Here is a 25,000-nt window from a genome sequence, read left to right as displayed (position 1 = left end):
GAGGGATTTAAGCTGGAGGCCTCCTGGAAATCCCAGCAGCTGCCCTAGGCAACTTCTTTCTCCCAGATTAAACTGGGATCTCTCCATCATGGTTGGGCTTTACTCGCTCTTGCAGCTTGGGTCAGCCCAGAGCTCTGACAGTTCATGGGGTGAAAACAAACCCTGGAGCCAAAAATTCTGCCAAACTACTGCAGCCAGCAGAGGAGAAGAAGTGGATTTAATTAATGTGGAGCCATAAAGACCCCAAGGGCTCTGCAGCTCAGGGAAGTTCTCCCCAGCGATTACATTTTAGCTGCTGACAAATCCCTGGGGGTCAAAGCCTCCTGGAGTGTTGTGCACTTGGCTGCGCCCTTTCTGAAGGGGCAAAGTGTCAACCCTGTTCCTGGTGAACCGCTACGATGCAAAAAAAACACGGGCTGTCAGCCAGCAGAAATCATTGCCTCATTTAAGGAAAATTATTTACCCAGGAGATACTGCCTTGGGTCCGCAGAGCCTGGATCCCTGCTGGGAAGGAGGAAGAGAGCCCTTTGCCCCATAAGGGAGGGAGAGAAACAACCCTCAGTCATTCCCTCCCTCCCTCCCATAGCTTCTCAGGAAGGACCCGGCTGCCTCACAGGGCTCTCCTCTCCCTCCCCTGGGTGCCTGGCACCACCTTCCCTTCACCTCCCTCCCATAGATCCCCATCAGGCACAGAGAGCTCATCCCGAGCCCAGGCATAGCCAGCCTGTCCCGTGCTAATTCCTGATCCAGACAGCCCTGGATTGCTCTGTCGCAGCAGCTCTCTACAACTCAGCCAAGAGAGACCAACCACGAGCAACCGGGAGCCTGAACTCTGGGGAGACTCCAAGTTCTACCTTAAACAGCACATTCCCAAGCTTCCAGTTAAACCCCTCAGCCTCACAACCACCCTTCCGCTCCTCGCCTGCCCAGCACCCCTCATTGGGTTTCTTGCTCATTTACAGTTGCACAGTTCAACCACAGAGCCTTGAATCCTTCTCAGTTCTCATCTGTTTAAGCCGTTTTCAGGTTTGTTAGCTCCTTTTAAGGCGATTTTCTTTCCTTTTCTTCTTCCTTATCATCACTTCTGCATTTTGAGCTCAGTTTCCTGCACAACAGTGTCTTTCAGGTCGTTATCAAGTTAATCCGCAAAGTCTCCTGCTATTGTTCATATTGTATATGCCTCCCTAGGAGGTCCTGACCCTTACTCAGGCTCCAAATCATTCCAGCAGGCCTTTTTCCCTATCTTCTGTAACGCTATTTTGCAGGTTGTGCACCAACGGGCATTACTCTGCGCTTTCTGGCATGAATTACATCTACACTCTTGACGTTGGCATCCGTAATCACGACAGAAGAGCCCAGAAATGTTCCCATCCTTTCATCCCAGAGAACTGATGGATCTGGCTGAGCTGTGGGTGAGAAGTTTCCAAACAAACTAATGAACAGCAGTGAGTTTACAAATGATCAGGGTTAAATCCTCAGGCTCAAACAAGAACCCTATAGGATAAAACCAGCTGAATGAAACAGCTGAAACAAGTTTTCATTAGACACTGCTTTGGTGCTGGAGGGCAGGAGAGGGGCAAACACAACCCCAGCTTTCTGAAGCCTTCCCAGAGCTCTCTGGGGAGCCATAAGAGTCTCACTTTCCTGTCCATCCCAATAAAATAGGTAGAAATTATGATAGAATACTGGAACAGCCATGCCAGACTGTGTAGAACACTGACATTGCAGAACAATGCAGTCAATGGGAGATCTTATTGGAGAAGGTGATTTTACTTAGATTCAACCCCTCTCCCAAGCCCTGGATCACGGGCAGGTATCAAAGTAGATGTCTACATGGTCTGGCCAGTAGCTCAGTGCCAAGATACCCTATTATCCAGGTGGCTTATCCAGTGTTGCTTGCTGTGACATGGAGGATGACACCAGCTTCCAGATCCTCCTCACATCTCCTGGACTGTTCTGACTTTGGCAACTCAGCCAGTTCTCATAACACTTATCCTCCAGCTCCTTCGTCAGCTCTGTTGTTCACCTCTGGACGCACTCCAGCCCCTCAATGTCCTTCTTGGAGCGAAGGACCCAAAACTGAACCCAGGATTCGAGGTGCAACCTCACCAATTCCAAGACCACGGGGACGCTCCCTGCCCTGCTCCTGCTGGCCACCCCATGGTTGATCCAAGCCAGGATGATGCTGGCCTTCATGGCCACATGAGTCACTGCTGGCTCATGTTCAGCCTGGAGCTGCATGAGGTTGTTGTGTCCCAAGTGCAGGACTTGGCACTCGGCCTTGTTGAACCTCATCCCACCGGGTCTCAGCCCATGGATCCAGCCCATCCAGATCCTGCTCTAGAGCCTTCTCTACCCTCCACACTTCTGCCCAGCTCTTCCATAGATGGCTTGGCTTTGCCTTTCAGACCTGCACCAAGGGTTTTCCATGACCAGATCACCAGGAAATGGCCTAATCACTTTCTTCCACCAAATCCTACTGATCACAGTTCTTCAGAACCTTGCAGTGAGTATTATTTGCCAGACTTTCGATATCTTATCATTGTCTCTAGAGACAACTGAGGCTAATGCACCACTTTGCCAGGGTAAGGAGGTTCTGGAAGAAAGAAGGTGGTATGTCATGGAATGTCAAACCTGTAATCTTCCCAAGGAAAAGAGTGAACCCAGCTTCACCGATTTCTTTGGAGATGGTTGGAAAAACAGAGAAAAGAATTTTATGAGAAGACAGTTATGGTGGGTAAGCAAAGTCTGTTAATGAGCACCGCAGCAGGTTATGCAGCATCAGATACGAGACATGGAGATGCTTCTATCTCCATTACGATTGCCGTCCCATCACACTGGGTCTGGATGGGATGGAGTTCATTGTCTTCATAGAAGCCCATCCACTGCTGTGGTTTGGATTTGCGAGAGAGATGGTGTTGATAACACTTTGGAGTTTGGCCACTGCTAAACAGCGCTTGATGACATCAAGGCTTTTCCCTTTCTCACTCTGCATCCCTTCCAGCAAGTAAGCTGAGGGTGGACAAGAATATGGGAACAGACACAGCCAGGACTATTGCCCCAGACTGATCAAAGGGATATTCCATACCACGTTAAAGTCCCTTTCACCCCAAACCACTCTATGGTTCTATGATTCTATGATGTCACACTCTGCAAACAAAACCTTAATCACAGGAGGATGCAGAGACATTTGTGGTTAGAGGATTTGTCTTCATGCAGGCATTATGCATGCCGTGACCCAGGAAATGACTCAACCTCTGCCTGCTGATAGAACATGGTAATTAAGTTCTTTATTTTGCTTTGCCTGCATCCAGCTTTTACTCACCTGTTAAATCGTCTTCATCTCAGTTCTCAGGGCTTGTCTGCCTCCTATTTTGTCCCCATTCTGCAGGAGTGGGGAGCAAGCAAGCAACTGGGTGGGTGCATAGCAGTTGGCCAAGGTCAGCTCATCACACTCACGTACACACAGGGAGTATTCCCGCTGCTCACACAAAACCGTTCCCTCCTCATCATTGCTTATATTTGACAAGGAGGCTTGTCCAAACTTATGCTTCTTCCACACTTTCTGGAATAAGCACAGATGAGACTGCACAGACACCCTTCTCGCCGGAACCATCAGCTTCTCAAAAAAGTCATCTCCTATCACAGAACCACAGAATGGTTTGAGGTGGAAGGGGCCTTAAAGATCATCCAATTGCAACCCCCCCCCGATGGGCAGGGATACCTCCCATTAGATCAGGCTGTCCAAGCCCCATCCAACCTGGCCTTGAACACCTGCAGGGATGGGGCAGTCACAACTTCCCTTGGCAATCCGTTCCAGCGCCTCCTCACCCTCATTGTGAAGAAATTCCTCCTTATGTCTAGTCTAAATCAGCCTCTCTGCTTTTTTGCTTTGCCCTTTGCCCATTTACCAATAAGGGGGACACAACATCCATGCACAGCCGCTCCAGAAGCGGCTCGGCCTCGCTGCCAGGCTGCACGGCGCAGCTCTAACCAGGCACTCGGCTGTCTTGCCCACGCTCCCAGCTGTGCACCAGTCCCTCATTGCCTTCTCCTTCACTATGCTAAATGATGGGACTTCTACCCCAGGCACTCACCCCACGCAGAGTGAACCCACGGGCGCCCATGAGGATGTCATCCCTGCTGGCTCCGTCACAGGCAGCTGCTTCATACAGCAATCTCTCTCATTGGAGTGCAGTTCCATTCCATACCTTCCTTCTTCACCCACCACGGTACGTTTGGAGATCATCTTCTCCTACGCTGGCTCTAGCTCAAACTCTTCAAAGCACGGACCATCTTTTCTTCCCTTGTTAAGACTGTTGTGTCTCCCTAATCCACTTGAGGTTGTCACGCTGCCGAGGTGTGTATTACTACTAGGGGAACACAGAACTGATACGGCCCATGAGGTTCTCCAAAGAGAGATCTCCAAAGCAGCATCCTTTGCCTAAGCCCTGCATACACATATGATAACCAAGAAAAACCTTGTGAATGAAAATTTGATTAAAATACAGAAAACAAGAAGAGTAGCAACAGTCTCCCATGCACAGAAATCAGCAATGGAAATCTGCAGGGATCAGTGATGCCGCATCCAACCACAAATGGGCATAAAAAAAACCAGCGGCGAATTCTGTCGGCAAAACAATTCTTTATGGCTGTTTAAGATTCAATGACATGTACAACAGAGAGGAGTTAAAGGTGTCCATACAAGACATGACGGAATGTGGTAAGGGAATGCACTACCAAGATCTAGAAAACACCAACAGCAGAGACAGTTTGAGTGCACGTTCTCTCCTGCAACGAAAAACTACAGTAACACCAGGTGAAGGCAACAAGAGACGCGTTCAAACAACAACTGAACAAATCAATTGAAAAGATACTCAAGAATTACTAAAGCTGCCGCCCCCGGATATAGAAATATGCCTTTTTTTTGCTTCAATAAGTTATTTTTCAACAGATTTCCGTTTAGAAAAAATACTCTTTCCCCCAAAATTAACCCACAAAGCAGCTCCCACACAGCACTGCTGGCAGAGGCCTCGCAAAGGCTTACAAGGATCCAGGTCACTGTCATTGGGGCTCCTACTGCTTCGGATTCACATCCATAAGGGTTCCTATAAATATCTGCATCATCACTACCCAAAGTCTAATTCCCAAATCACTTAAATAGATCTTATTAAACACCGACCATTGACCTTTTACGACAACTGACAGTTCACAAAAGTTGTCATGCACTAGAAAACAGTAGGAAAACAAAAACTTTTGCATAAGTGGGGTTTGCAATTTACATTCCGTTTCCAAGGGAGGCCATGGAATTCTTAAGTGGGAAAATTCATTTGCTAAGACTAATACAGAAATTCCTCAATTCAAAATATAGAGAATACACTAATTAAAATGCCTGTCTTCTGCATTCTTTGATACACAGAATGTCTCAGAAGCAGAATTTGACGGTCCAAATCTTTTCTTTCTGGTGTTCAACAAGACACCTATACTTTTCTAAATACACACACACTGTAAATCTCACTATGATCTTCCATCTACGAGAAATATTCATGTTAATTTAAACATGGAATTTCTTCTTGAAGTCCTAAAAATGAAGACGAACATGTTCCAGATCACCAGCTTCAGCATCTCAGCTTTGCTGCATTTTTCTACGCATCTCCTCAAGCGCTGCTTCCCTTTCTTTTAACAGCTGTTTCAGCCGGTTTATTCTTTCATCCCGTATCGTTTCATCCAGGTCTGGGGGAGTCAAAAGGAAAGCATCATCTCTGAAAGAACCTTCCAGAACCGAAGTACTACCTTCACAAGACACTATGACTGGAACACTTGAGTCTGTAACATCGCTGTATTGAGCATACGGGCTTTGCTCAGAGTCACTCCCTGGAGATGATAACACAAAGTCTGTGGGCACAACCTGCTGTGACGAGACCGAGGTACATGAAGCAGTGCTGGTAACTACAACAGAATCGGAGCTGGTGCCTTCTGAATTCAGATTTGTGGTTGATGTGACAGAAGCTTTCCTTCTCTTTCCGCTGTTTGACAGTGGTGAGGATTTTAATTTTCTTTTCTTAGTCAAATTGTCTTCCAGATCCACAATTATCTGTAGAATCAAGGAACACACAAAATGTACTATTGAACTGAGCATCTCCGTGGCAATATCACAATTCCCTAAGCACACATTACAAGTTAGAAGCATCTCAGAATTACTACATGGGAGACGTCTCTTTCAACAATTTCAGCAAACATACTTCTGTATTTCCCTTGGCAATCCCTTCCAGCGCCTCCCCACCCTCACTGCGAAGAAATTCCTCCTTATGTCTAGTCTAAATCAGCCTCTCTGCTTTTTTGCTTTGCCCTTTGCCCATTTACCAATAAGGGGGACACAAACTCAAATAAGACTCTTGCTTTGATTTTCTGACAGCATTGTTGGAGACTCCTGTAATTATTTCAGCGAGTATCTTGTTCATTGCTTTTATACACTACACTTCAGTGCAGTGAAAGCACTAGAAAAACATCAGAAACATTTCCAAAACCATGTTGGTGTAATAAATACAGAACAGTTTAGCTCAGATCTTAGTACTACTGAGTACACTAATAAAATTCAATGACCAAACAAATAAAGATTGCAGCGTTAGTCTAAGTAGTCATCGTACTGGAACAGAACACAGTTGCATTAAAAATGCCAATTTTAAGTCTAACCTGTCAACTACAACTCTGCCTTTTAAAAGACTTGTTACTTTTCATTTTTTAGTTACTTTCCAGTGTTTGTAGCAAATATAAATGTTAATAAAAGATAAAAGGCAATTTTAATGATTATGTATGATATGCTGCATATAAATGTGTAAAGTGCTCTAAGCACCATGAGAATTAAATTACAATAGGAAGTAATATGCCAGGGAACATTCCTGCAGCCTCCAAGTAATAATAAAGCAGACTTGATGTGAAACTACATGAAACAAAACGCAATCAAAACTTGGCAGTTTTCTTCTTTAAAACCTATGCAAATAGTTTTTTTTAGCAAAGATTCCCAGTTAACAATTCCCAGTGCATTTCTGCCTTCCCTATGTGCACCTACCAGCTCCTGTGGCTCCTTGCATTCCTTAACCTCAGCGTAAGACAAAAGCTTTCTATCTAACTTGATGAGAAAATTCAAAATGTAGAATTCCTAGGCCTACGTTTCCAAAAAGCGCACCCAGTGCAACATCCATTATCAGACTGCATTGCTGCCAGCTGGTCTGGTATTAAAATGTTAACGTGTTTCACCCACAGATCTGCTCAAACCAGGGCTCTCAACACAGAACTGTTAAAACCTGAGAAAGCTTTTGACTGGGTGGCATAGAATCACACAAAAGGAAATTCAAAGCCCTATGGCTGAACAGAACTACTCTGGATGGATAAAATCATTCCGTTACATTCAGATGGGAGTCCTTGCACCAAGGGAACTCTTCCAGAAGGACCCAAGGGAGTTCCTAGCCAATGACAAGGACTAAGTTTATAAAGAAACTAATAACACCAAAGATTAGACATGGATACACTTCTTCCCACAAACCCCCACACTACTAAGTAGATGCCTTCCTCTGCAACCAGCCACACCTACTCATCTGAGCCACTGAAGTGCCTTGAAATGACAGGACTTGACTGATTCCAAACTCAAGGGCAAAGCATCACAAGAAACTATTCTTCTATTGTTCTGCTTCTATCCATCGCACTACCACATAAACACAATTGCTCACGGAAGGCTGGAGCACCTCCCATACGAGGACAGGCTGAGAGAGTGGGGGTTGTTCAGCCTGGAGAAGGCTCCAAGGAGATCTTAGAGCGACCTTCCGGTGCCTGAAGGGGACCTACAGGAAAGCTGGGGAGGGAAGTTTTACAAAGGCTTGTAGTGATAGGACATGGGAAAATGGCCTTAAATAGGAGAGGGGAAGAGTTAGACTAGACATAAGGAAGAAATTCTTCACAGTGGGGGTCGGGAGGCCCTGACCCAGGTTGCCCAAAGAAGTTGTGGATGCCCCATCCCTAGAAGTGATGGGTCAGGTTAGATGGGGCTTGGAGCAACCTGATCCAGTGGGAAGCGTCCCTGCCCATGATAGGTGGGCTGGAATTAGATGCTCTTTAAGGTCCCTTCCAACTCAAACTATTCCATGATTCTATGATTCTAACTATGTATCAGGATCATTGAATCATAGAATAGTTTGGGTTGGAAGGGACCTTAAAGATCATGTAGTTCCAACGTTGCTGCGATGGGCAGAGACACGTCCCATTAGATCACAGAATCACACAGAATCACCAGGTTGGAAAGGACCCACTGGATCATCGAGTCCAACCATTCCTAACACTCCCTAAACCATCTAAACTACCCTTGCGGCATCCCCCAAGCATGGGGCAGCCACAACTTCCCTGGGCAACCTGGGCCAGGGCCTCACCACTCTCACAGTGAAGAAATTCTTCCTAATGTTCAGTCTAAATCTGCCCCTCTCCAGTTTGCACCCGTTCCCCCTCGTCCTATCACCACAAGCCTTTGTGAACAGCCCCTCTCCAGCTTTCTTATAGCTCCTTTCAGGTACTGGAAGGTCACTATAAGGTCTCCTCGGAGCCTTCTCTTCTCCAGGCTGAACAAAACCAATTCTCTCAGCCTGTCCTCAGGAGAGGTGCTCCAGCCCTCTGATCATCTTTGTTGCCCTCCTCTCAACCCATTCCAACAGTTCTATCTCCTTCTTATGTTGAGGATTCCAGAACTGGATACAATACTCCAGATGAGGTCTCACAAGAGAGGGATAGAGCGGCAGAGTCACTTCCCTCGACCTGCTGGCCACGCTGCTTTTGATGCAGCCCAGGACACGGCCTTTTGGGCTGTGAGCACACATTGCCAGCTCACGTTGAGTTTCTCATCAACCAGCACTCCAGATCTCCACAATGCTGCTCTCAATCACATCATCCCCGATCCTGTATTGAAATCAGGGATTGCCCCAACCCAGGTGTAGGACCTTGCACTTGGCCTTGTTGAACCTCATGACGTTCTCACAGCCTCACTTCTCTAGTCTGTCCAGGTCCCTCTGGATGACATCCCGTCCTTACACTGTGGCAGGATGTAACACCACTCAGCTTGGTGTTATCCACAAACTCGCTGAGGGTGCACTCAATCTCATGTCAATATCACTGATAAAGATATTGAACAGCACTGGTCCCAGCATGGACCCTGAGAAACACCACCACTTGTCACATACCTCCATCTGGACTTTGAGCCATTGACCACTACGCTTTGAATACGACCATCCAACAGCTTCTTATCCACCATATCGTCCACCCATCAAATCTATATCTCTCCAATTTAGAGAGGAGGATGTTGTAGGGGACCATGTCAAAGGCTTTACAGAAGTCCAGATAGATCACATCCATAGGTTTACTCATGTCCACTGCTGTTGTCATCCCATCATAGAAAGCCACTAAGTTGGTCATACAGGATTTGCCCCTGGTGAAGCGATGCTGGCTGCCACTAATCACCTCCCTTGTCCTCTGTGTGCTTTAGCATAGCTTCTAGGAGGATCTGTTCCATGATCTTCCCAGGCACAGAGGTGAGGCTGACAGGTCGGTATCTCCCAAGGTCGTCTCTACCCTTTTTAAAAATGGGCACAATGTTCGCCTTCTTCCAGTCACCAGGGACTTCTCCTGATTGCCATGAATTTTCAAATATCATGGAGAGCGGCTTGGCAACCACATCTGCCAATTGCCTCAGGACTCTGGGATGCATCTCATCAGGTCCCATAGACTTAGATATGTTCACGTTCCTCAGGTGGTCACCAAATTGATCCTCCTCTATAGAGGGAGGGGGTCGACTCCCCTGGTCACCATCTTGCTGTCCCATGTCCCAGGAGGGGCAAGGAGAGCGGTTATTGGTGAAGACTGAGGCAAAAGAGTTAAATACCTCAGCCTTCTCCTCATCTGTTGATACATGATCCCCATTTCCAACCATCAGTGGGGGGATATTCTCTTTGACCTTCATCTTTTGACTGACGCACCTGTAAAAGCCCTTCTTGTTAGTCTTTACTCCCCTTGCCAAGTTCAGCTCCAGCTGTGCCTTGGCCTTCCTGACCTCATCCCTGCACAACTGGGCAGCGTCTCTATACATGTCCCAGGTTCCCTGTCTCTGCTTGCACTGCCTGTGCGGTTCCTTCTTCTTCAGTTTAAGCAGCAGGTTTCGACTCAGCAATGCTGCTCTCTTCCCTTTCCTGCCTGATTTTCTGCATACGGGGACTGCACTCTTGCGCTCTCTGGAAAGCTTCCTTAAACACCTTCCAGCTCTGTTCTGCTCCCCTGTCTCAGAGAACCACGTCCCAGGGGGTCCTACTGAGTAATTCCTTGAAGAGCAGGAAGTCTGCTTTCCTGAAATTCAGTGTCCTGACTACTAGTGTCCTCACCTGTCCCATATCCCTCTGGACCTTGAACTCCACCAGTGCATGATCACTGCAGCCCAGGCTGCCTCCAATCCTAATGTCATTAGTGAGTTCGCTTGTATTGGTGACCATAAAGTCCAGTATTGCATCTCCTCGGGTGGGGGTCTCTATCAGTTGGACTAAGAAATTATCCCCAATCACTCCAGGAGTCTCCTGGATTGCCTACAGCTGCAGTGCTACTTTTCCAGCATACATCGGGGTGGTTGAAGTCCCCAAGCAGGATAAGAGCTTGCGAGTGCGAAGCCTTCTGTAGCTGGAGGAAGAAGACTTCATCGGTTGTCTCTCCTTGAGAGAGGCCTATAGTATACACCAGAGCAGGGGTATGGTTTCTATTCCAATAAAGATTCTCCCTTTGACTGTTCTGCCACCACTAGAGCATCCAGTCTTCCTCAAAGCATTTGTTCTTCAATTTTCCTCTAGAGGTACCCAGAGAAGAGGATAAAAATTCTTAGATGGTTCTCAAGTTGTAGTGAACTAACTCGGCTCTGTTGTGGTACACAAAGAAGTTCTAGAAAGTTCTAGACCGTAACAATTCCTGACTTGCCCTGATGAGCCCAGAGGTGGGAGCATCCAAACAAACATGTGGCTCTGTACTGACTACACATGCTGCTTCCTGCACATAGAATCATAGAATCACCAGGTTGGAAAGGACCCACTGGATCATCGAGTCCAACCATTCCTAACACTCCATTCTACAGTACACATTTTAGCAATGAAAAATGTCACGATACCTTTTCCTCATTAACACATTCCCGATGCTGTTTTATTTCCACATCTAATAATGATGAACTGCAAGAATCATTTCTCCTTTCCAAGCTGTTACTGGAACCAACCCTTTCTTCTGGTTTCTTACAGGAGGTCCTCAAAGGTATTCTCTTAAGGTACACTCTCTCCTCCTTAGAGAGACCAAATTTTTTCCTTAGTTCCAAGTATTGTTTCCAATGCGGCTTCTCCTGGTGTTCAATTTGAATAACCTTTACTGGTGAATCCATCTTGTCACATTGGATCTGAAATACAGAGAGTGACAGCACCATCAGTCACAGTCTCTCTCTCTTTGTCTCCCCACACACACAAACTAAAAACTCTTTTCCAGAAAGACAGGTAAACGATTGTGTTGCCTGCCATTCTCACATATATTTAACATGCATAAACCAATTATAGATATATTATCACAGGTCTGACACTCTTGTAGTTATCTAAACCCCCAAAGACACTGTGGAACGTCCCAAAAATGCACAGTCCAACTCGTAAACCACAGAAGTAAAAAGCAACAGGGGAATTGCCTGTTCTAACACTTCAAAGTAACAGGGGAAGATGAAACAGTGTCTTCGCAGCACAACTTCCAGACTGCTGAATGCATTCCACGTTTGCGCTGCAGACAACAACCAAGCGCCATCAGCCGTCTCTTGTATCCAGCCTCATCATAACCTGAGCTCTTTCTGATCTCCAGGTTCAATCTCACATCAGTACGTCTGGCAATCCGTGGACTTGCAAACCCACAGCCTAAAAGCAGCAAACATTCAATACGCTACTCCAACGGAGGTTAAAGCAAACAAGAAGGCTAATGCTTGGCATCACACAGCACTGAAACAACAACAACAAAAAGGCTATTTTAAGCATTTTTCAGGTGAGGAACAATCAAAACTTAGGCCCCACAGTTGCTGCAATTATTAAATGTCTAAAACTTGCACAAATACACCTAGCTGACATTTCTCTTCAGTCTGGTCACCACAAGGAAGTATAAAAAATTCAGTCTGAAACCAGTTTAATGGCAGGCAAATTTGTTCTGCCCTCTTGAGCAACTGAAATATTGACCTACAATCCCTCACAGGTAGAGCTCATGGGATTTGAGACTATAGACGTTTTACAAATTTGCCGTTAAGATCTTAAAAGAATAGGTAGGCCAAGGCTGAAGGGGGAAAGATGTTAAAGATCTCCAGTTTCTTCTGCCTGCCATGAAATCATAAGTGGATCCCTCCCAATGACAGCACAAAAGGAAGGAATGTCAGCTCGCGCCTTTGGCTGCCTGAGCTAGCAGAGGCTGGAGCCGACATAGCGCGACTCAGTTTCTCTCTGGATAACAAACCCTGCTCTTCCACCCTGTTTTTCTCTTGTGTAGCTGCAAACTTCTCTACCTTACGTCCCACCCACAACACAGCCAATGGCCATGCTCTGAGAATGTGGCATCAACAACACAAGGAAGTAAAGAACTCTCAGAGGTTAACAAACAACTTTCCTACAATTTCAGTTGTTACTAATGATGGAAATAAAAAGCCATCTGTGGAAATAAAAAGCCATCTTTTCCCTTCCCCTTTCTGTTCTTTCTGTATTTTCTCACTTGCACAGTGCAACTTCATTGAAAAAGAAAGATCATTGACTGATCAGAATCCCAGTTCAGACCACCATTTCCAGCGACAGGATACCCGACTACAAAAATCTAGGAGCTCAGCAGCAGTCATTTCACTCAAATAGAACCAAGATCCTATAATGATTCAGCAGAGACTGTGATGGGCATGGTTATTGGACAGTTACCTTTTGCCTGTCTTCACTGGAAGCACACTCTTGCTCAAGCTGAGGTAAAAGAGCCCTTGCTGCTCTGGGGGAACGGATCTTTTCCTCGCCATTTTGGCACCCGTTTTCCTGTGTCCCTACTGCATGGGTCACTCCACTTGAAATGCTCTTGGTGAAGGGCAAACTCCTTTCCTGGTTCACACCTGAATCCTGCTGATTAGCACTTGGGGTTACCAGAGTCGCAGGTGCAGATTTTAATTCATTTCTTAAGCCAGCTTGGGAAGAACTGTTAGAGTTTGTACCTGGGTTTGGATCTTTCTGAGACACCATCGCTCCTTCGTTTCTTGACAGTACCAGATTCACTACTTTATTGGCTATTTTATTGACTGCAGCAGAATCAATGAGCTTGGATGACCCCTTCTTAAGTGAAGTATCAGAAAAGGAATGTGCTTGTTTGTCAGCCTGGGTTGTTGGAACATCCAAGCCTCTTTTGGTCAGCAAATAGACTTTCCCGTTGTACATGACGAGAGCGTTGTCTTTAATAGGTGTGATTTTTGTTTGGCTTCCACCAGAACCACTAGAACTGAGCGGCAAAATATTTGTCGAGTTAACTTCTACATTCTTCGTGTCTGACAGTGTTTTCAGGATCTTGGAAACCATATTATTCGATGACTTCACAGGAATCAGGCAAGATGCTGATGGCTGTGTGTTTTCTTGCACAACCCATGTCATCGCAGTTTGCGGGCACTGCTGACCATCAGAGGTTGCTGCCTCAGGAGAACCATTCCCCCTTTGCGTAGCTGTCATTACTGGGTTTGAAGTTTCCGTGGCAGGTTTGGGGCGAATGGCTTTAAAACGCTTGGGAAACACTGTTTTCACTGTGTTCACTGGCGACACATAAATAACAGTTGGTGGTTTTGTACTGTCAGCTTCTCCAGACACATCTGTTGCAGGAGCTGAGAGTATTTTTTGCTGTATTGCAGGCGGTAACAAAGAAGCTGGGACAGATTTTACCTCTGCTTCAGCCGGTATCTGGAGGTGGTGGCCAGAGGGCAGCACCGGAGACTTCGCAGGAATGGGAAGGCTTTTTGAGTTCACCAACATGTACGCAGTGCGATGCTGGTCGGAGGAACTTGTTACAGCCATGCTCTGCACAGACAGTCTATCCATGGACACACAGCTACTCTGGCTGTCAGCAGCTGACTTTGGAACCAAGCTTTCCTTTTCAGAACCTGCCCTAACACTTTCCTGTGTGTCTAATGTCTTTGTAAGAATGATCTTTCCAGAATTAGGAGATGGAAAAATGGGTATCTTAACAGACGAAGGCGCAGTAGTATTGGCAAGCTGCGTCTCAACTGTAAGATGGACCGGACTAGAAATATTCGCTTTAGAATTGTTTGGTGTGGCTGAAGACTGAACTATTGGCACAAAACTTCCAGTAGGTTTAGAAATTGGAATTAATTTCAGAAGGTTTTTTCCGTCTGGTCCCGTCGTCTGAACTACTCGGTACATACAGCCTGCAATGCTTAACAAAACAAAGAAAAGAGAGAAGAAAAAGAACAATGAAAGAGAGCACAAGTGAAAATGGCACAGATATTTCAAATAATGTGCATCGCTGAACTGCATATCCAATGCTGCTACATCTTGGAACAGATTAACAACTGAAAAATGCCAGATCTCATCTTCAGGAACCTCAGTGGCAAAAATCATCCCGATCCACTTTCTTAGCATTTCAGAAAACCACAAACTGCCTGAAAACAATGCCCAACCTTTACACCACAGCAAGATATGGCATCCTTTTTGAGCAAAAAAATAAGTTAAAAGACCTAAAAAACACCTTATATTATCCTCCTCCTCTATATACAGGGCCCATCATTCTGAAAAAGAAAAATGTTATCTCCAGATTTCCACAGAGAAGCCAGACTTTTCGCGTTCCCATCTCCCTGTTACTATTAATATCCCTACTCAATGCTATGAAGTATGGATTTCAGGAAAGTTTCAGGAAAACACAGGCAGATTAGTCACACAGCAAGATGGAAGAGGGAATTTCTTCAGACAGATACATACACGAAAAGAATTAAGATGCAGATTACATTTATTTTGTGGAACAGGATCTTGATGACCAACACGTGTCCTACATCTCTCCTGCCCGCTCATTCTCTAGGTGGGTACAGACTACAAAGGTGATCATCTTTAAAGAGATGGAAAAAACCCCTCAAATGCTCTCAAGGTACAAACATCAATGAGGACAGAAATCTAAGTCAAAGAAGGATTGGTTTCAGAATGAGGAGGAGCACATGAAAACAGCACCAGTGTAATCGGAAGAATAAATGCAGATGATTTGCCCTTGAAGACAGGAACTCCAAACAGCAGACAGACAGAGCCTCATCAAACCAGAAGGAAGCTGTGACTGCTTCAAACATCAAGACTTTTCCAGTCCACTGCAAGACAGAGAATCTTTCCCACTTCAACTGAGTTCGCCTGCATGCAGGCATCTTCCCCAAGGAACTCTTGGACTCTCAGAAGATCAATTTAATGCCCAAAGCACTGCAGAAGCAGCAGGGCATGCTGAGACATGCGTGATCAAATCAGAGTTTCCTTCACCAGTACAGAGAAGACCAAATGAATTAGAAGTAGGTTTCGTGGTCTTGACGTCAGCTCCAGAATGATCACAAGGCAAAGCTCCCCAACTCCACTTTCAGACTCCATGATTATTCCAGCTCTGTCCCATTGACTTTCTACATCAATAATGCATTGGGAACATGGACGTGAGATTATTCCCAGTCCAGATGACAGCAGTATTGTGTTCTGTTTGCTCTCAAGTAGTTTGGAAACACCAGCATTTTTTCTGGCAGTGAAGCGTTATAGTTTGGGCTTCCAACTCAGCCTGGAACAGAGTGACCAGGAGATACCATTCGTGTGTCCCACCGTTGCATCTGCTCAAGAAGCCGGTCAAGATATTGCCTTTTCCCATCCAGTGAGAAGTCACACAGATGCTCTTCACTTCCAGAGCTGGACAGTTTGTGATACAGCAGGAGGGCGATGTTCCCCTCCGTGGTCGACATAAATAACCACACTATTGTTCGTCTAAGCCATAAAGGCTTTAGACATGTAGATCTCCCCTCGCTGTAACCTTAGAATTAACTCCTACATCCAGTGTTTTGGTGCAATGCCACATTTTTAGGCATACTGGGTGGAAAAGCAGACATTTACGTGATTCGTCAGCACAGTGGGCAGAAAATTCCACAATACTTCTGTTTTAAAAATAACAAACTGCAAATGAAAAAAAAATGGACAATGATCCACATGGTTCCTGGTAGAAGCCGCCACCAAAGTGCTGAGTAGTAAAAGGAGATGGAAGTTTTGGAATCAGAAATGACAGCTGAGAAGGACTAGCACTGAAGGGGAATGATCTTACAGAAATAGTTTTGCTTAAGCAAAGAGCGACTAGAAATATTTGTTTGAACTTAATTAAAGCAGAAAAGACTCATTTTTGGAGTCACTTCACAGCACTACTGATAATGGAGAACGAAGACAGTGAGCACTAAGCTCCCAGACAGCTTTTTGCATCTCTATCTGTTGTACGCTTCAAATCTCTCACCGCTTCTTCAATAATAGCATCATCTACAGCCTTGAATTCTCTTCCATCTATAAAAATTAACATTCTGAAGGCAAATTCAGAAGGGAATTTTCAGCAAGTTCCACAGAGTGGAACTGCTGCATCAAACAGCTTTTAGAAAGCAAACAGACAGTTACCTGGACTCCAACTAACCAGCTCTGCAAACGGGCGTCAGAGGGCAGAGAAGATCTCTGAAGAGGGATGCTCTTCTTCCTGTCAAACAAAGGGACACCTCTAACTGCTGGGGAAGAGAAGAGGGAGTGGATCTGAGAGGGAGGAAGCAAGCAAAACAGAGAGAGAAGGTGCATTTGCGTGAACATATTCTCCAGCAGCAATGCCAGTTCTCCGTGCTACCACCATTCCTCTCATTCCTGCCTGGGGTCACTGTTCACTGCCCTTTCCATGGGATTACAACGCAGGTTTTGAACCAGATGGGATCTGTTAAGTGAGCTGAGGAAGGAACCTCCTCTACAAAACCCAGTGAATCTCAACTCCAGATCGTTCTGCTTTTTTCATGACCACCCAATCGACGGCTTTTTATCTCCATGCTCCATGCAAAGAGCAGCAAAGTTACCATTAAAAAAATTACCATTCAAAAAAATTACCATTTCCTAGAAAATTACTTTCTCTTGCTTGAAACAAAGAGCAGATGTTTAGAGGATTGCAGAATCACCAAAAGCAAAATGTTAGGTGAGAAAGACAGAAAGGGAATGAAATGAGATACTGAGAAGAGTAAATCAGACAGATTTACTCAGATATCTCTGCAAGAGGAAGGAGACTTCACTGTCACAGCTTGTAGACACATTTGCTATTTCAGAGAGAAGCTGAAAACACTTTGCCATGTTGTTTTACCACAGAGCGCAAAGCACGGAGCGTGATCACCATAAAAAGCCCAAACTCACAAATACGATACGAGATCAAATTTTACTTAACTTATTAAAACAAGTAAAGTAACAAATGATTAGTAGTGATTAACAAATTAACAGTAAAACCTTCAAAGGTAATGCGTTTAATCATTACTACAGGAGAATAAGTATAGAAATTAAGAAAGTTCCAGCACCAATGGCCCTGTTATCATCATCCGGATCCACAGTTGCTGGGGAGCCCCTACTGCAGCGAGGATTTGCCTTCCCGGACAATTGTGAGGATGCAGTGCATAGGTGAGGTCTCCAAAGTTGCTACAAAAGCATCCAGCTTTTATATCGTTAAATAAACAACTTAAAAACGTGTAATCTAAAAACGTGTAATCCCTGGTCTCAGCAGTCCCACTGCCCCCATTCTTGGAGCTTTGGCCAAAGCTTAAGAAAGGAGATAAGGAGACAGCCAGATCTCTCTTATCTTTGAACTAACGGGGTTGTTGAGGTGCAACATTCCTGCACAGCTCTTCTCCTTTCACACCGCGTTTATTGATCAGCCAGGGTGTTGATGGCCCAGGGATTGTAGCTCTTTTTCACCTCCTGTACTGGAGAAGCTATAATTAATGTAGCAAAGCCCAACACTACTGATAATGCAATTATGATGCATCTTCTCACATTCTATGTATTAAAAACAGCACAATCTGATTCTACTGAACACAGCAATGTGTTGTTACAGGTTAAACAGTGCACACAGCAACGCAATACGAATCACCCACAGGTCACCTATGTTGTTTTAGGCCAGTTGATCAGGCCCTGACACTTCAAGTACCCATCTCAAATCTCTGAAGACTTTTCCAAGTGACACAAAGAAATAACCAGCACTGGCATTTCTCCTTACCAAAATAAATGAAACATTTCAGCTTTCACACATTACGGGGTGCTGAAGAGGAGAGCTGGAAGCCATTTGACTTCACCCTGCAGTCACTGTTTCTTTGAAAAATATATTTTAAGAACTCCTTAAGCAAAGTGAAAAAAAAAATCTTTCCATCCGTGTCCCCCTTTAAGACCATCAGATTAATTTAGTTGAAGAAATAGGCCAATTTCTTTTCCTAACACTACTAACAAAAATTCTATACATCATAGAATCATAGAAGGGTTTGGGTTGGAAGGGACTTTAAAGCTCATCCAGTTCCAGCCCTGTGCCAAGCTGTACTTGGGGCTTTTCCTATAATTACTGCAGTAGAGTTTTCTTTCTTGTCTTCATCCTCCTTCACTTCCCTACCCCACAACTATAAAATTTTATATTATTAATACTTAGAAATACTCCTGTTGTTATGATCCTTTAGCATCTGAACACGAGACAGATCCTTGCACAGGATCTGAGGACAGGAAGCTCATGGAAGACAAAAAAAAGCAGCGGAGTGGTAGAAACCTGATCTAATGTCACCACAGAAACTGTCACATTCAGGCAGTTGGCTTTCTTTAAACCAAATAAACAAATAAACCTGTGGCATTCACAGAGGGAACCGCAAATCAGAGGACATTTTTGTTGACCAAAAAAAGGTCATTATTTCTTCAGGTGAGCAGTCTGCAGGGCAATACTGAAAACTTCCTAGTAAACAATGGGAATGGTATTGAGTAAGTTGTGGCAGCACAGGTAACAGAAAGGAACGGCAAGACTTATTGATTATTACTTCTATCAGGCTAGAAAAATTAAAAGATTCGCCTACATTTCCCTCAGCTGAAACAGAATTCCCCTTCTCTTTCCTTACATCAATTTCATTGTAAAAAATTCTCATCCCGTGTTGTTTACCACTCTTACGAAGCACCAAGCTCAGATAATCAAATACCAAATATTGTAAAACCTACTTTCCCTCCGCAATTTTTGAATTAACACAATCACACTTACAGTATTTTCCATCAATAAACCCATCTGCCAGATACAGTACAACCCAACACGCTACTGCAACAGAAATCATGGTCATGCCATCCAAAAAAAACGCATCAGTAGTGACACAAAAGCCGGAAAGACTTTCTTAAACATCAGCTACACCTCAAAGCCGTCACCAGAGCATTCCCTCTCAAGTAGAAGCGAGCAGCTTTTTAGTCAGCCCTTACTCCCAGCTATCACTTTAGAGACAACCTTCATCTTTCATGCATACGAACACAAAAACCTGGGACTACGCAACACTACAAACCCCAGAGAACCAATTTCACTATTTTAATGGGTTAATTTGAATCCAGGAGGAGGCAAATAACATTTATTACAATTTGGAAGCACACACCGAAGGACAAAGCAAAACTAGCTGATTGTAGTCTATTTTACATAGTCACATCTCATCTGTGTAGTCACTGAATAGTGTAATAAAACATTTTTTGTCATTGTTATTTGGTTGAGGTACTTAACAACTTTTTTTGCCTTCACTGATAACCACTCTCCTCACCTCTCCTGGTCATGGGAGAGTAAGATGGTGACCAGCAGGGTAAACCTCCTCCCACAGCAGAGGAGGATCAGGTTTGTGACCACCTGAGGAACGTGAACATATCTAAGTCTATGGGACCTGATGAGATGCATCCCAGAGTCCTGAGGCAATTGGCAGATGTGGTTGCCAAGCCGCTCTCCATGATATTTGAAAAGTCCTGGCAGTCAGGAGAAGTCCCTGGTGACTGGAAGAAGGGGAACATTGTGCCCATTTTTAAAAAGGGTAGAAAAGACGACCCTGGGAACTACCAACCTGTCAGCCTCACCTCTGTGCCTGGGAAGATCACGGAGCAGATCCTCCTAGAAGCTATGCTAAAGCACACAGAGGACAGGGAGGTGATTAGTGGCAGCCAGCACGGCTTCACCAGGGGCAAATCCTGTATGACCAACTTGGTGGCTTTCTATGATGGGGTAACAACAGCAGTGGACGGGAAAACCAGCGGATGTGATCTATCTGGACTTCTATAAAGCCTTTGACATGGTCCCCTACAACATCCTCCTCTCTAATTTGGAGAGATATAGATTTGATGGGTGGACGATATGGTGGATAAGAAGCTGTTGGATGGTTGTATTCAAAGCGTAGTGGTCAATGGCTCAAAGTCCAGATGGAGGTGTGTGACAAGTGGTGGTGTCCCTCAGGGTCCGTATTGGGATCAGTGCTGTTCAATATCTTCATCAATTATATTGACAGTGAGATTGAGTACACTCTCAGCAAGTTTGCAGATAACACCAAGCTGAGTGGTGTTACATCCTGCCACAGTGTAAGGACAGGATGTCATCCAGAGGGACCTAGACAGGCTGGAGAAGTGGGGCTGTGAGAACCTCATGAGGTTCAACAAGGCCAAGTGCAAAGTCCTACACCTGGGTCAAGACAATCCCCATTTTCAGTACAGGAACGGGGATGATGTGATTGAGAGCAGCATTGTGGAGATCTGGGGTGCTGGTTGATGAGAAACTCAACGTGAGCCGGCAATGTGCGCTCGCAGCCCAGAACACCAACCGTGTCCTGGGCTGCATCAAAAGCAGCGTGGCCAGCAGGTCGAGGGAAGTGATTCTGCCCCTCTATCCCTCTCTTGTGAGACCTCATCTGGAGTTTTCTATCCAGTTCTGGAATCCTCAACATAAGAAAGAGATAGAACTGTTGGAATGGGTCGAGAGGAGGGCTACAAAGATCATCGGAGGGCTGGAGCACCTCTCCTGAGGACAGGCTGGGAGAGTTGGGTTTGTTCAGCCTGGAGAAGAGACGGCTCTGAGGAGACCTTATAGTGACCTTCCAGTACCTGAAAGGAGCTATAAGAAAGCTGGAGAGGGGCTGTTCACAAAGGCTTGTGGTGACAGGATGAGGGGGAACGGGTACAAACCGGAGAGAGGCATATTTAGACCAGACATAAGGAGGAATTTCTTCACTCTGAGAGTGGTGAGACACTGGCCCAGGTTGCCCAGGGAAGTTGTGGCTGCCCCATCCCTGGAGGTGTTCAAGGCCAGGTTGGATGGGCTTTGGGCAGCCTGAGCCAGTGGGAGGTGTCCCTGCTCACAGCAGGGTGGTTGGCACTAGATGATCTTTAAGGTCCCTTCCAACCCAAACTATTCTACAAGTCTATGATTGTTACCTGAAGGAAATCTGGAAAACTATGTTGAGTTTGCACACAAAACTGGGAATCCTGCCTGGAATTCAGGTTCCAATGCCTAATGGCTTGGGGTTTATCATAATCCAGGAGCTTTCAGCAACAGCAGAAGAAACACTTTCTGTTTGACATTGATTTTGCATGGAAACACTTTCACCCATTGGGGAATATTCCTTGACACTCAGATAATTGTTCTAGGATGTGCTACTTCCTGGGAAACAGTCCCTGTGCATTATCAGCTCTACTGATCAATGGCCAGGATCTCCTTTAGCTCTAAAACCTTTGGCAGAATCGCAGAGAACACCAGCAGTGTCAAAGCTGCCTCTTACAGCCACCACAGCCCCGTAGCTCGAATGAGCTCACCCAAAACCCCTCATCAAACAGAAACGTCAACCGAAGAATTCCAAAACACTGCAGGAGCCAAAATACAACCGCTAAGGTCCTTCTAGTTTGAAGCAAGAATGTAAAACCAGAGCCTTAGACAGCCTAAAAAATCATAGAATCATGGAATATGTTGGAAAGGATCTTAAAGATCATCCAGCTCCAACCCTCCAGCTTACACTGGGTCTATGGCTACATGTTCACATTGTAGTTGATTTACAGCCTGGTACAAAGCTGTTCTACTCCTGTAAAAGGTCAGATCCCTGTATCTCACATCCCTCTTCCTCTTCCCAGATTTCTGGTAGCCCCAGCACAGCTCTAACAGCACCGAGACCTCTCTCACCTCCAGCAAACACAAACCCCTGATGGCAAAGGAGTGGGTACCACCACGCAGGGAGCGTACACCACGGGCCAGACGTTGGCATTAAGGGGCAGGGGCATAGCGGGAGGAGTAGCTGGGCTGCGTGTTTGGCCCCTTCCCTGCCCATTCCTGTCCCACTCCAGGTGGGAATCATTGAATCACTTGGTTGAAAAAAACCTTTGAGGTCATCGATTCCATCCATACCTGTTCACTACTAAATCAGATCCCTGAGCACCTCATGCACACGTCTTTTAAACCCCTCCAGGGATAGGGACTCCACCACCTCCCTGGACAGCCTCTGCCAGTGCCTGAGAACCATTTCAGTGAAGAAACTTTTCCTGATTTCCAATCTGAACCTGCCCGGCACAACTTGAGGCCATTCCCTCTCTCCTGTCGCCTGTCACTTGGGAGAAGAGACCAATGCCCACCTCTCCACAACCTCCTTTTTGGCAGATGTAGACAGCAACGAGGTCTCCCCTCAGCCTCCTTTTCTCCAGGCTAAACAGGTCCCTCAGCCGCCTCTCATAAGGTGTGTTCACCAGCTCTGTTCCCCTTCTCCGGATGTGCTGCAGCCCCTCAATGTCCTTCTTGGAGTGAAGGATCCAAAACTGAACCCAAACCTGAAGCTGCATGGGGTTGTTGTGTCTCAAGTGCAGGACTCGGCACTTGGCCTTGTTGAACCTCATCCCATTAGGTCTCAGCCCACCAATCCAGCCCATCCAGATCCTTTCGTAGAGCCTCTCTACCCTTCAGCAGACCAACACTCCTGCCCAGCTTAGTGTCACCCACAAACTGACTGAGCGAACACTCGATCCCCTCATCCAGATCACGCGTAGAGATATTGAACAAAACTGTCCCCAGCTCTGAACCCTGGGGACACTGCTTGTGCCCGGCCTCCAACTGCATTGAACTCCATTCCCCGCCGCTCTCAGGGCCCAGCAATTCAGGGCGATGCCTCCCCAGTCCAGAGCACCGCACCCTGGGAGAGGGGGGTGATGGCACGGCCAGGGATGGGGACAACGGCCGGGCCAGGGACGACGGTGGCCGTCGGGGCAAAGGCAGGGAAGATGGTGGGGCCAGGAGCACGGGCAGGACCAGAGATGGGGGTGATGGCAGTTCTGGGGGCGACAGTGGGAAGGGGGTAATGGCGGCGCAGAGAGGGGGGGGGCAGTGGGGCCACGGACTGGGGCGACAGTGGGACCGGGGATCGCGACAACGGCGGGACTGGGGTTGACGCCAGGACCAGGGATGAAGGCGACGGTGGTAACGGAGAAGGGGACGACGGTGGTTCCCGGAGCGACCGCGGCGCCGGGGAGAGGAGTGATGGTGGTTCTGGAGGCAACGGCGGTGCTAAGGATGGAGGCGGCGGCGGGGTCGGAGGTGACAGCGGGGACGGGGATGGCGACAGCGGGGACGGGGTTGACGGCGAGTCAGCGCCGCTCCCGCCGAGCCCGAGGCGCTGCGGGACCGTACCTGCGGGTCCGTCCCTGCGCGGCCGCGCCGGGCGCCGCCGGGCCGTCCGGGCGAGGGGCGGCCACGGGGCGGCGGCCCCGAGCCCCGGCCGGTCCCGCCGCCGGGAGGGGGCGCGCTCCGCCCCGGCCCCTACTCACAACTGCGCGGCGCGGCGCGGCCGCTCCTCTCGGCTCCGCGGGGCGCGGCGGGACATAGCGGGGCGGCGGCGCGCGAGGTGCCCGGGGGCGGCCGCCGCGCACCACTCCACTGCTTCGCATCCGCCCCGCGGCCGCTTCCGGCCGGGCACTTCCGGCGGGGGAAGGAGGTGCTCCGGGAGGGGCGGGGCCGGAAGGGGCGGTGGGGCAGAGCCGCTTCCGGTGCGAGCGCAGCGACGGGGCAGGTGAGGGCCCGGGCCTCAATGTTATGGTATAGTAATAATTATATTAATTACGATAATAAATTATAGACTATTAATAATTATAGTAACAAGTATAGTGTGTAATTATGCTATTTGAATAATATTTAATAACGTAATATGTAATATAGGATCATCGAACCCCTACGAACCACTCTCCCAGCCCATAGAATCGCTAGGTTTACCTTGTACCTAAAGCTTTTTGTGATTCTGCTTGCTTCCTTTCCGTCCCACTAAAACAGGCTTAACGTTGCTTCCAACCTGCAAGCCTCCCTTTCTCTCCTTTCCCTTTTCCTGGGGTGGGGGTGTTTGGGACTAAAAGCTGCCCAGGTTTTGCCGCTGACATGACCGGGACGGTGGGGATAAACCGGGACACAGGAGCATTCCCTCAGAGCTCCTGAGAGATGGGGCTGAGAGCAGGCATCCCAGGGTGCCGAGAGTGTTCTCCGGCACAGTCAGCAGGGTTCCTGGTCCATCCCAAAGAAGCTAAAGGGACAGGATGGGAAGGACTAGTGGGGACGAAGCTACGGGGCTTCCTCCCCCAGAAAACTTCCCTTGGAAATGGATCTCACACTTGGAAAATCTCCAAACACCATCAGAGCAGGAAAACCCCACTGAGGGCAACAAAAGGAAGCTCAGCCCTGCTGCTGGCTGTAAAGTCCTCAGGAGGGTCCAAGTTCATAGAGTCCAGGACAAACACAGGGTCACCAATCGGCTGGGATCCTGCTTGCCGTTCCCTGGCAATAAGCGTTGACTTGCTGGAGCTTTATCCCAAATCCAAAGGTTGACGAAGCTCCGCACAAGCCTAGCAAGCTGCCTGCTGGACCTGCCAGAACTTTGCCTGCTCCC

The 25,000-nt window shown here is 46.9% G+C and overlaps 1 protein-coding gene across 5 annotated transcripts; it reads right to left on the bottom strand.

The window, feature by feature from the left end:
* Positions 1–632: 632 nt before the first annotated feature.
* Positions 633–24,031, bottom strand: LRIF1 (ligand dependent nuclear receptor interacting factor 1). 5 transcript variants are annotated; one of them, XM_054087377.1, is made up of 5 exons: positions 23,895–24,031; positions 16,716–16,791; positions 12,981–14,484; positions 11,180–11,455; positions 633–6,094 (listed from the first exon to the last, which is right to left on the bottom strand). In XM_054087377.1, the coding sequence occupies exons 3-5, from the start codon at positions 14,469–14,471 to the stop codon at positions 5,627–5,629; spliced, it is 2,235 nt and encodes a 744-aa protein (XP_053943352.1). In that variant the 5' UTR covers positions 14,472–14,484; positions 16,716–16,791; positions 23,895–24,031; the 3' UTR covers positions 633–5,626. The 5 variants fall into 5 exon arrangements, with proteins under 5 accessions (XP_053943352.1, XP_053943351.1, XP_053943350.1 ...); XM_054087376.1 differs by lacking the exon at positions 23,895–24,031 and adding an exon at positions 23,758–23,874; XM_054087375.1 differs by lacking the exon at positions 16,716–16,791 and having other exon boundaries at positions 23,895–24,021.
* Positions 24,032–25,000: the final 969 nt, after the last annotated feature.

The sequence above is a fragment of the Cuculus canorus genome, chromosome 24 (assembly GCF_017976375.1).
Source record: "Cuculus canorus isolate bCucCan1 chromosome 24, bCucCan1.pri, whole genome shotgun sequence".
NCBI lineage: Eukaryota > Metazoa > Chordata > Aves > Cuculiformes > Cuculidae > Cuculus > Cuculus canorus.
This window is presented reverse-complemented; position numbering and strand designations above follow the sequence as displayed.